Source organism: Cebidichthys violaceus, unplaced genomic scaffold (assembly GCF_023349555.1).
Source record: "Cebidichthys violaceus isolate CVI_PGR_0920_01 unplaced genomic scaffold, fCebVio1.0.p SCAF_48, whole genome shotgun sequence".
Lineage (NCBI taxonomy): Eukaryota > Metazoa > Chordata > Actinopteri > Perciformes > Stichaeidae > Cebidichthys > Cebidichthys violaceus.
The window spans coordinates 1904148-1917859 of record NW_027176683.1 but is presented as its reverse complement, the minus strand read 5'-3'; the positions used below and the strand labels follow the sequence as shown (position 1 = coordinate 1917859).

The 13712-nt window shown below is 42.1% G+C and overlaps 1 protein-coding gene across 3 annotated transcripts; it reads left to right on the top strand.

Annotated features, from left to right (window-relative positions):
* Window positions 1–664: 664 nt before the first annotated feature.
* Window positions 665–9799, top strand: polr3glb (RNA polymerase III subunit GL b). 3 transcript variants are annotated; one of them, XM_068729999.1, is made up of 8 exons: window positions 665–817; window positions 6514–6613; window positions 7784–7913; window positions 8016–8084; window positions 8173–8223; window positions 8306–8406; window positions 8547–8672; window positions 9404–9799. In XM_068729999.1, the coding sequence occupies exons 3-8, from the start codon at window positions 7787–7789 to the stop codon at window positions 9488–9490; spliced, it is 561 nt and encodes a 186-aa protein (XP_068586100.1). In that variant the 5' UTR covers window positions 665–817; window positions 6514–6613; window positions 7784–7786; the 3' UTR covers window positions 9491–9799. The 3 variants fall into 3 exon arrangements, with proteins under 3 accessions (XP_068586100.1, XP_068586098.1, XP_068586099.1); XM_068729997.1 differs by having other exon boundaries at window positions 6514–6717; XM_068729998.1 differs by lacking the exon at window positions 8173–8223 and having other exon boundaries at window positions 6514–6717.
* Window positions 9800–13712: the final 3913 nt, after the last annotated feature.

The window sequence follows — 13712 nt, the reverse complement described above, 5'->3', positions numbered from 1 at the left end:
CTTTTGGCTGTTACAGGTGAGTTGTAGAATTCTTTTGGCTGTTACAGGTGAGTTGTATGATTCTTTTAGCTGTCACAGGTGAGTTGTATGATTCTTTTGGCTGTTACAGGTGAGTTGTATGATTCTTTTGGCTGTTACAGGTGAGTTGTATGATTCTTTTGGCTGTTACAGGTGAGTTGTAGAATTCTTTTGACTGTTACAGGTGAGTTGTATGATTCGTTTGGCTGTTACAGGTGAGTTGTATGATTCTTTTGGCTGTTACAGGTGAGTTGTATGATTCTTTTAGCTGTCACAGGTGAGTTGTATGATTATTTTGGCTGTCACAGGTGAGTTGTATAATTATTTTAGCTGTTACAGGTGAGTTGTATGATTCTTTTGGCTGTTACAGGTGAGTTGTAGAATTATTTTGGCTGTTACAGGTGAGTTGTATGATTCTTTTAGCTGTCACAGGTGAGTTGTATGATTCTTTTGGCTCTGGAGACCAACAGACCAACAGAGTCACAGAGTTTAACACGTTGAACGCTTTGACTCGTTGTGAATCACTTCACTACAGCAACAGAACGAGGCACGGGAACGTTTAGCGGGAACGTAGACAGATGGCAGTACTGCAACAAAAAGGACGCAAGCTGCCGTTAAACACCACAGAAGAAGAAGCAGCAGCAGACGCAGCAGTAGAAGAAGAAGAAACAAAATGGCGCGGTGTTGGATGTAAACAAAGATGTGGTTCTGTCTGCAGAATGATCTGTTTAAACTCTGTGGAGTCCGAAGAGGAGAAGAAGGAGAAGAAGCGTTAACTTCCGGAATATAAAGACTGAAGGTTAGCACCATGCTAACTTAACTAGCGGCTAGTGTTAGCTCAACCTGCTAACTTCACTTCCTGCCTCTGTCTCCACATCGTCTCACATGTTGAGATCTATACACACACATATACACAGGTCTATATACACACATATACACACATCTATACACAGGTCTATAACAAGGTTATTATCGTTAACGAAAAAACGAAAACTAGGTGTGAATTTATTTTTCGTTAACTTAAATAAAAATAAAAACGAGGCTTTATAAAAAAAAACGATAACTAACTGAAACTGTATTGTGTCTTTACAAAACTAACTAAAATAAAATAGAACTATAGAGAAAATGTCTTTAGTTTTCGTCTTTGTCAATGTGTCTCATAGTCTAGGTCTGTCTTAGCTGGTCCTCTGGTAGAACACGTCCCTCACGGCGTCATGACACAAACAATAATAATAAATAATAATAATAATAATACAAATAAATATAACAAATAATGCTAAAATAAATATCAATATTTCTCTACTGATCTGTGCTATAAATGTGATTACTGTATGATTCCAATCATTTCAATCATTTTTATAATCAGAATCTCTGAATGATGTCATGTCCTGTTCAAACAGAGGAGACAGTGAGGTGAGACAGTGACCAGCTGTTCCTCTCCTCACTGTGAATCCTCACTAACTGTTGAGTCTTTTTCTGTCTCATTGTTTGTCACCACTGTAATATCTGTAGACTCTTTTATTATGTCCTTTCTTTACATAGAATAATGTATTTCACGTCTGTGTCGAACATGTTTAGTGTTGATCTGACATTAAACCGCAGTGAAGAAGCACAGAGAGGCAAACAGTACCTCTGACTCACTGAAGGGGGCGAGAGAGAGCCCACGGGTCGGTTCATGTTGTTCTGCCATTGTTCTTCTTCTACACTTCTCTTCTTCTTCTACACTTCTCTTCTTCTTCTACACTTCTCTTCTTCTTCTACACTTCTCTTCTTCTACTCTTCTCTTCTTCTTCTACTCTTCTCTTCTTCTTCTACACTTCTATTCTTCTACACTTCTATTTTTCTACACTTCTCTTCTTCTTCTACACTTCTCTTCTACTCTTCTCTTCTTCTACGCTTCTCTTCTTCTTCTACACTTCTATTCTTCTTCTACACTTCTCTTCTTCTTCTACACTTGTCTTCTTCTACTCTTCTTCTTCTACACTTCTCTTCTTCTACACTTCTCTTCTTCTTCTTCTACGCTTCTCTTCTTCTTCTACACTTCTATTCTTCTACACTTCTATTTTTCTACACTTCTCTTCTTCTTCTACACTTCTCTTCTTCTTCTACTCTTCTCTTCTTCTTCTTCTTCTTCTACGCTTCTCTTCTTCTTCTACACTTCTATTTTTCTACACTTCTCTTCTTCTTCTACTCTTCTCTTCTTCTTCTTCTACATTTCTCTTCTTCTTCTACACTTCTCTTCTTCTTCTACGCTTCTCTTCTTCTACACTTCTATTCTTTTACATTTCTATTTTTCTACACTTCTCTTCTTCTTCTACACTTCTATTTTTCTACACTTCTCTTCTTCTTCTACACTTCTCTTCTTCTTCTCTTCTCTTCTTCTACGCTTCTCTTCTTCTTCTACACTTCTATTTTTCTACACTTCTCTTCTTCTTCTACTCTTCTCTTCTTCTTCTTCTACATTTCTCTTCTTCTACACTTCTCTTCTTCTACACTTCTATTCTTCTTCTACTCTTCTCTTCTTCACTTCTCTTCTACACTTCTCTTCTTCACTTCTCTTCTTCTACACTTCTCTTCTTCTTATAGTTTGCTTTGACCACAAAAATGTAAGATTCAATATCCAAGCTTAAAAACAGTGAATTATGACCAAATCAACATCAGTTCACCGTTGGACAGGTAAAGTAACCTTTTATGTGTTTGTTGTTCTTTTTATACATCCTGGTTGTTACGTAGATTTTCGCGGGTGGTGCCCGCGAGTGCTCCGCTTCTGAAACGCTCCCGGTGGAATCAAATATGTACTTTACCTGTGTGTGTGTGTGTGTGTGTGTGTGTGTGTGTGTGTGTGTGTGTGTGTGTGTGTGTGTGTGTGTGTGTGTGTGTGTGTGTGTGTGTGTGTGTGAATAATGCTGATATGAAGAACAACCAGTAGTCGATGGTCAAGCTGCCTGTTGAATGGTGATGTAAGCTTCTCTATTGGGTTCATATATTTGTAGATCTGATTGATGCAGAGTCAGAACCTCACCGTGACGTCACTGGACTGCACCGCTCTCTGTATCCGCTGTGTGGCGCTACAGAACACGGCCTAACATGCGTTATGTTGCTCTGTATCAAGTGCAAACCACAGAGTGTAAAAGTCCCGTCAATCAGATTTACTTGGTCTGTTGCATAGTAAAGACTAAAACTAATACTGAAACTAATACAAACTAAACTCAAACTAAGCATTTTCAGAAACTAAACTAAACTAGCAAACCTGCTTTAAAAACTAATTCAAACTAAACTGAAACTGAAAACAAAAAGTCAAAACGAAATAAAAATAAAAACTATAATAACCTTGGTCTATACACACATCTATACATCTATACACACGTCTGTACACACATCTATACATCTATACATACATCTATACACACATCTATACATCTATACACACATCTATACATCTATACACACATCTATACATCTATACACACGTCTATACATACATCTATACACACGTCTATACACACATCTATACACACATCTATACATCTATACACACGTCTATACACACATCTATACATCTATACACACATCTATACATCTATACACACGTCTATACACACATCTATACATCTATACACACATCTATACACATGTCTATACATCTATACACACGTCTATACACACGTCTATACACACGTCTATACATCTATACACACGTCTATACACACGTCTATACACACATCTATACATCTATACACACGTCTATACACACGTCTATACACACATCTATACATCTATACACACGTCTATACATCTATACACACATCTATACACACGTCTATACACACATCTATACATCTATACACACGTCTATACACACGTCTATACACACATCTATACATCTATACACACATCTATACACACGTCTATACATCTATACACACGTCTATACACACGTCTATACACACATCTATACACACATCTATACATCTATACACACATCTATACACACGTCTATACACACATCTATACACACATCTATACATCTATCCATCTATACACACGTCTATACACACATCTATACACACATCTATACATCTATACACACATCTATACACACATCTATACACATGTCTATACACACATCATTCATTACGGTCATTTAGCAGACGCTTTTATCCAAAGCGACTTACAATTCAGTATCTATCTATACACCGTAGACGCAGCCACCTAACCCTAACGGGAGCAATTTTTGGGGTTAAGTGTCTTGCTCAAGGACACATTGACATGAGACTAGTAGAGCAGGAGCCGGGGATCGAACTGCCGACCCTCTGATTGAAAGGCAGCCCTGCTCTCCACTTAGCCACGGTCACCCACATCTATACATCTACACATCTATACACACATCTATACACACATCTATACATCTGTACACACATCTATACACACCTATACACCTATACACACATCTATACATCTATACACACGTCTATACACACGTCTATACACACGTCTATACACACATCTATACACACATCTATACATCTATACACACATTTATACATCTATACACACATTTATACACACGTCTATACACACATTTATACACACGTCTATACACACGTCTATACACACATCTATACACACATCATTCATTCATTACGGTCATTTAGCAGACGCTTTTATCCAAAGCGACTTACAATTCAGTATCTATCTATACACCGTATAGCAATTTTTGGGGTTAAGTGTCTTGCTCAAGGACACATTGACATGAGACTAGCAGAGCAGGAGCCGGGGATCGAACTGCCGACCCTCTGATTGAAAGGCAGCCCTGCTCTCCACTTAGCCACGGTCACCCACATCTATACACACATCTATACATCTATACACACATCTATACACACATCTATACATCTATACGCACATCTATACACACATCTATACATCTATACACACATCTATACACATCTATACATCTGTACACACATCTATACACATCTATACACACCTATACACACATCTATACATCTATACACACATCTATACACACGTCTATACACACATCTATACATCTATACACACATTCATACACATCTATACACACATTTATTCACATCTATACACACATCTATACACACATCTATACACATCTATACACACATCTATACACATCTATACACACATCTATACATCTATACACACGTCTATACACACATCTATACATCTATACACACATCTATACACATCTATACCTCTATACACACATCTATACCTCTATACACACATCTATACATCTATACACACATCTATACATCTATACACACATCTATACATCTATACACACATCTATACACACATCTATACATCTATACACACATCTATACACACATCTATACACATTTATACATACATCTATACACACATCTATACACACATCTATACACACGTCTATACACACATCTATACACACGTCTATACACACATCTATACATCTATACACACATCTATACATCTATACACACATCTATACATCTATACACACATCTATACACACATCTATACACACGTCTATACATCTATACACACATCTATACACACGTCTATACACCTATACACACATCTATACACATGGGTGACCGTGGCTAAGTGGAAAGCAGGGCCGCCTTTCAAATCCAGCTAGTCTCATGTCAATGTGTCCTTGAGCAAGACACTTAACCCCAGAAAAAAATGCTCCCGTAGCTGCGCCTACGGTGTGTAGATAGATACTGAATTGTAAGTCGCTTTGGATAAAAGCGTCTGCTAAATGACTGTAATGTAATGTAATGTACACACATCTATACATCTATACACACGGCTATACACCTATACACACATCTATACACGTCTATACACACATCTATACACACATCTATACACGTCTATACACACATCTATACACACATCTATACACGTCTATACACACATCTATACACACATCTATACATCTATACACACATCTATACACACATCTATACATCTATACACACATCTATACACATCTATACACACATAAATATATGTATGAATATATTTCATACATATATTCATGAAATATATTTATGGATCGCAACGACCTGGATTCTGTCGAGCAAAATGATAATTTATCAACAGACGGTCCGCCACTTGCTCTTAACTAACGTTGTACATTAACGTTATACACTAACGTTAGTATATAACGTTAATGTATAACGTATATAGTATATAACGTTATACACTAACGTTATATCAGTCATTCAGTGTTTCATGTATTTAATCACACCTCATTAGTGTCCAGGGAATGTTTTGGTTATGGTGAACTGAATCAACTGGTTACCTTGACTGGTTACCTTCACTGCTTACCTTGGTTAACTCTAACTGGTTACCATAACTGGTTACCTTGACTGGTTACCTTTATTAACTCTGGTTTAATTTGAATTAACTAGATAAAATGCTCCATTCAATAACGTTTCATCTTTTCTACGTATGTTCTGTCAGGATCCAGATTCACCTCCAACCAGCTGCTGGTCCACCCGGTCCAGTCTGACTAGACCTGGTCCAGTCTGACCCGGTCCAGGTGTGATGGCGGGTCGAGCAGGTGGGCGTGGTCGGAGGATGATGAGTTTCAGTGTGGAGGCAGTTGGCATCAACAGAGGAGACAGTTTACCTCCATCAATACAACAACCTACACCTCTGTTTCCTGTGAGACACTCACACACACAAGCAAGCGTCCGTTTACTGTCGAGCATCATGTGATCCAGACTCATGATGATGGATCAGTGTAGCACATCATGACGTCACATCATGACATGACATCACACCATGACATCACACCATGACATCACACCATGACATCACACCATGACATCATGACATCACATCATGACATCACACATGACATGATGACATCACATCATGACACCATGACATCACGATATGACATCACACCATGACATCACACCATGACATGACATCACACCATGACATCACACCATGACATGACATCATGACATCACACCATGACATCACACCATGACATCATGACGTCATGACATCACATCATGACATCACACCATGACATCATGACATCACACCATGACATGACATCATGACATCACACCATGACATCATGACATCACATCATGACATCATGACATCACACCATGACATGACATCATGACATCACACCATGACGTCATGACATCACACCATGACATCACATCATGACATCACACCATGACATGACATCATGACATCACACCATGACATCACACCATGACATCATGACGTCACACCATGACATCACACCATGACATCACACCATGACGTCATGACATCACACCATGACATCATAACATCACACCATGACATCACACCATGACGTCATGACATCACACCATGACATCATAACATCACACCATGATATGACATCATGACGTCACACCATGACATCACATCATGACGTCACACCATGACATGACACATGACATCACACCATGACATCACACCATGACATCATGACATCATGACATCACACCATGACATGACACATGACGTCACACCATGACATGACACATGACATCACACCATGTGAGTAAGGTGGTCAGTGACACAATGAGAGAAGAAATCAGCATGTGTTTTATTTGTGTGATCACAGACTCATTTAATGGAGACACTTGTAAAGAAACACCAGTCATGTGACTTGTTCATGTGTGATGTCATGTTTGTGCCATCACTGTTCTCATGTCGTGACTCTGTGTGTGTTCAGGTGATGGAGCAGAAGCCCCTCCCCCTGACAGGTGGAGAGGAGGCAGAGTATCTGTTGGCTCTCAAACAGGAGTTCAGAGGAGCCATGAAGACTCTGCCCTTCTACATCCAGCCAGCTGCTGCACGGAGAGGTCTCACACACACACACACACACACACACACAGCAAATCCTGGATCAGATGATCAATCAACACTTTTATTGTGAAAGTCTTCATCCTGTGTTTCCTGTCCAGATGTGGAGAGATACTCTGACAAATATCACAGCAACGAGCAGACGGACGGACTGACGGACTGGAATCCAGGTCAGACAATAATCTATATACATATATGTATATATATGTATATAGATTATATATAATAATCATTATATAAAATATTTTCTTGTTTCAGTCTGGAAAAAATTCCCAAAAGAACTCAGAGTAAAAAAACCTTCAAGAGACGGTGAGTACACACAGTACTCTGAGTACACGCAGTACTCTGTATTGATGACTGTGGGTGTGTCGTCCTGTTCTGTGTCTGTCAGGTGTCTCAGCAGCGGTCAGCCACTCTGACACACTTCAGTCGGGACAGAAGAAGAAGAAGAAGAAAGTGAAAGAAAAAGAGGAAGTGCTGCTCAAATTGGAGGTGAGACACACGGACACCAGCTGATCCCTGTCCTCCAATCAGAGAGCAGAGCTCAACAGTCAACCAATCCTGATCCTTTATTATCCTCTATTAGAGCTCTTAAAGAAACATTTCCACCTTAACCCTGTTTTCTGTGTTAGACTCTGCAGAAGAAGGAGGAGCAGCAGAGCTCGGAGGAGGAGGAGGAGGGAGAGGAGAAGAAGAAGAAGCAGGAGGAGGAGGAGGCTGAGGGAGAGGAGGAGTACGACGAGGAAGAGTTCGAGGAGGTGAGACATCATGAATCAACTCAGACGTCCACCTTAAGTCAGAATCAACTCAGGCGTCCACCTTAACAAGTCTGCATTAACTCAGGCGTCCACCTTAACAAGTCTGCTTTAACTCAGGCGTCCACCTTAACAAGTCTGCATTAATTCAGGCGTCCACCTTAACAAGTCTGCATCAACTCAGACGTCCACTTTAACAAGTCTGCATCAACTCAGACGTCCACCTTAACAAGTCTGCATTAACTCAGGCGTCCACCTTAACAAGTCTGCATTAACTCAGGCGTCCACTTTAACAAGTCTGCATTAACTGAGACATCCACCTTAACAAGTCTGCATTAACTCAGACGTCCACCTTAACAAGTCTGCATTAACTCAGACGTCCACCTTAACAAGTCTGCATTAACTCAGACGTCCACCTTAACAAGTCTGCATCAACTCAGACGTATTTCTAAAAGTGACGGATACATTTTACAGAAGTATTTGATATTTAAGATGTAAATAAACGTTAAAGTGTGAAATTAGAGAACAGGGTCTGGTGGTCACTGATAGAATCAGAGTTTAATTATATTATTATTTTACATCATGAAGTGAATGTTAATAATAAACTATTTTACATAAAATAGATAAATGAGTTAATTTATAGAAACATAACAATAACCTGTTCAAACAATACACAGCACAATAAATATTTATTAAAACAATGAATATGAATTCTTCCTGTTTTGTGTCTGCAGGAGACGGATTACATCATGTCCTACTTTGATAACGGGGAGGAGTTCGGAGGAGACAGTGATGAGAACATGGACGAGGCTATTTACTGAAACACACTCAACACATTCAACACATCTCATCAGCAGCATTCTGTCACTTTTTACAGCTGAAATAAACCCGTCCAGCAACAGTTTTATAAACGGACGAAACTCAATGAGTGAGTGAGTGAGTTTGTGAGTGAATGAGGGAGTGAGTGAGTGAATGAATGAACATTGAGTTGAATACGACTCATCAGCATTTATTCGCCCCAAGTTTTTTAAGATTTTCTATCAATGTTTTATGTGTTTTAATCTCCGTTATGTGAAAAAAGTTTCTGTTTGTTTGTTGAAAAATAAACTTCAGCTACATGACAAGTTAAAGACGTGTTCATACGTGTTTTATTTAAGTGGCAAATCATTTAGAAAAGTTCACCATGAATCAATTACAAATGAAACGTAGTGAAACGTATTTCAGAAAGTTTAACAGCTTCTTCATGTATTTCAGTTAAAAATGTTAAAATATGACTGGACTTTGGTCACTAATCTGGTTTAAAAAGTCATAATATAGTATGTGTAAAAAGTAAAAAAAAAGTCATAGTATGGTATGTCGAAAGAAGTTTAAAAGTCATAGTATAGTATGTCGAAAGAAGTAAACAAGTCATAATATAGTATGTGTAAAAAGTCATAGTATAGTATGTCGAAAGAAGTAAACAAGTCATAATATAGTATGTGTAAAAAGTCATAGTATAGTATGTCGAAAGAAGTAAAAAGGTCGGCTGTTTTCTGTCCTGGACCCACAGTGGTGGAATGAACTTCCCACTGACGTCAGGACAGCAGAGTCGCTGCCCATCTTTCATCAGACTGAAAACCCTCCTCTTCAGGAAGTGCTACCCTGAGCCTTCCACTCAGCGTTTATTGTTTTCATACTAGCTTGTTGCACTTATTGTATTCGTATTACTTATAGCACTAACTGTTTCTCTTGTTTCTGTACTTTGGCTCTGAGTTATGCTCTGCTTCAGGCTCTTAGATGCTTGTTTGGAAAAGGAAATGTACTTATGACTTCTGGTGACTAGTAGTTCTTTTGATTACCAATGTTGATCCACTTATTGTAAGTCGCTTTGGATAAAAGCGTCTGCTAAATGACTGTAATGTAATGTAATGTAATGTAAATGTAATGTCATAGTATAGTATGTCGAAAGAAGTAAACAAGTCATAATATAGTATGTGTAAAAAGTTAAAAGTCATAGTACATAGTATGTCGAAAGAAGTTTAAAAGTCATAGTATAGTATGTCGAAAGAAGAAAGAAGTAAAAAAGTCATAGTATAGTATGTCAAAAGTGTCACAGCTCTGCCCTTCTCTCCTGTCACTCTATCGCTCACCCTCCTCATCAGCTCATCACTCTCACCTGCTCTCTCTGCTGCACCTACTGTTTGACCTTAGTCTCACACACACTCACTGCCAGATCGTTCTCCGCTTCCATGCAAGACCTTCCAGCGTTTTCCTTTGGACTGGTTCCCCGTTACCGACCCTGCCTGTCTTGGACCACCCCGCCTTGCCTCTGCCCCGGTAATTCACTCAGCCATCTGTCCCCGACCACGAGAGCCTGCTGCTGTATTCCTGTGAAGATTCAACCTGTTGTGTGTTACGAAGAAATTAAAGCTTCGATTCAAATCATCCCTGGTGTTTGTCGTACTGCTCCTGGGTCCTTACTACACCCGTTACAGTACGATCTGGCCATAACATGGATCCAGCAGACGGCACCACAGCACGGGCCCGGCTCGAGGCGATCAAAGAGACGATGCAGCGAACCGAGACCATGGTGGTCACCAACACCGCCAAGGTTAGCCACAACCTGGCGAATCAGAACCAGGTTCTCACCACTTTGATTGACCAGGTACGGCAACTCGCGGCAGCCACAGCTCAGACCAACGCGGTGGCGTCTCCGTCACCTGCTCTGGTCCTCTCGGAAATGTTTCCAGCTGTTTCTACGGCGGTCTCGGAGCCCCGGGTGGAGGAGCCTGAACATTACGCTGGGGATCCTGAGGGTTGCAACGCATTCCTTACGAACTGTTCCATCCTGTTTGCGTTGCAGCCCCGCACCTTTGTGTCTGAAGATGCCAGGGTGGCGTTTACTATCAACCACCTGACGGGGAGAGCTCACCTTGTGGGGAACGGCGGAATGGGATCGCCGTAATCCTGCCTGTGCTTCCTTCCGGTCCTTCTCCGCCAAACTACGCAAGGTTTTCGGAGTGGTGTCCATGGGACCGGACGTCACCGGAGGGCTAATGAGGCTCCAGCAGGGCCACCGATCTGTCATGTTCGAGCTACCCACATCTCTGGACGGACTTATTGAGGTAACCTCCAGAGTGGATCGCCGCATCCAGGTCAGGTGGCTGGCAAAGCGCCGGGAACAGTCAAGTCAGGGGCCAGGCGGGTCATTTTGTTCACAATTGCTCGTTAAAAGCCCGGGCTCGCCAGCAAGAAGGGAAATACTGGTGAGCCGAGCAGTTTCCAGACCCTCCGCCTCTCAACGAGCACTTTTCCACGCCCAGCTACTATTGACCGGGTCTTCCCATACGATTTCTACCTTCCTGGATTCTGGAGCAGACGCGTCCATCATGGACGAGGAACTCGTGACACAGTTGGGGATCGACCGGATACCTCTTCCCCAGGCTGTTCCAGCCAGCGCCCTGGACGGTCATCTTCTGGGGACAGTAACGCACCAAACCGTTCCGGTTCACATGCTGCTGTCCGGCAACCACCACGAGACCATCAGCTTCCACATCCTGCAAACCCCTCACCACCCCCTCATTCTGGGATACCCCTGGCTGCGTCGACACAATCCTCACATCGACTGGACTCCGGGGTTTTTTGGGGTTGGAGCCCGTCCTGTCATCTAGTCTGCCTGAAGCAAGCCGCCGTTCCACGAGGTCCCGTGCTCACCAATTCCATGCCTGAACTTACGGGGGTTCCCGCAGAATACTTGGACTTTAAGGAGGTTTTCAACAAGTCCAGGGCCATGTCTCTGCCTCCCCACCGTCCGTATGATTGTGCCATCGACCTCCATCCTGGTACGTTCCTACCTCAGGGGTGCCTTTATTCCCTGTCGGCTCCTGAAAGAGAAGCGATGGACAATTATATTAATGATTCCCTGGCTTTCGGTCTCATACGCCCCTCGTCTTCTCCCGCAGGGGCTGGATTCTTCTTTGTGGAAAAGAAAGACAAGACTCTCAGACCCTGCATCGACTACCGGGGCCTAAATGAAATCACGATTAAGAACCGGTACCCCTTGCCACTCATCGCGACGGCCTTCGAGCTACTTTAAGAAGCCACCATCTTCTCCAAGCTTGACCTCCACAACGCCTATCACCTGGTCAGGATCAGAGAAGGGGATGAGTGGAAGATGGCATTCAATACACCTATAGGACATTACGAATACCTTGTGATGCCCTTTGGCTTAACCAATGCCCCCGCCATCTTCCAGGCACTGGTTAACGATGTGCTCCAAGACATGTTGGACCGGCACGTATTCTTCTACCTCGACGACATCTTGATCTTCTCCAAGAACCAAGAGGAACATGTGCACCACGTCCAGTCCGTGCTTCAACGCCTCCTGGAGAACTCCCTGTTTGCGAAGGCGGAGAAATGCGAGTTTCATGTTCCCACGGTTTCATTCCTGGGATATATCGTTTCCCGGGGCAGCATCCAGATGGACCCCGCTAAGGTTGCTGCCGTCACTACCTGGCCTGTCCCTAACTCTCGCAAGCAACTTCAATGTTTCCTGGGGTTCGCCAATTTCTATCGGAGGTTCATCAGGAATTACAGAGCGGTCGCTTCCCCACTCACTGCCCTCACCTCTTCCAAGATCCCTTTCCTGTGGACCTCTGTAGCTGAAGAGGCTTTCCAGAACCTGAAGTCCAGGTTCATCTCAGCACCCATCCTCCAAGTCCCGGATCCGGACAGACAATTTGTGGTGGAGGTGGATGCCTCCGACATAGGGGTTGGGGGTGTTCTGTCCCAGCGCTCAGCCACTGACCAAAAGCTCCATCCCTGCGCCTTTTTCTCGCGTCGGCTTTCCCCCGCCAAGACAAACTATGACATTGGTAACCGTGAACTACTAGCAGTGAAGCTGGCCCTGGAAGAGTGGCGGCATTGGTTGGAGGGGACCAAGCTCCCATTTCTGGTTTGGACCGACCATAAGAACCTGGAGTACATCCACACAGCCAAGAGACTCAATTCCCGACAGGCCCGGTGGTCGTTATTCTTCACACGGTTCCACTTCACGCTCTCCTA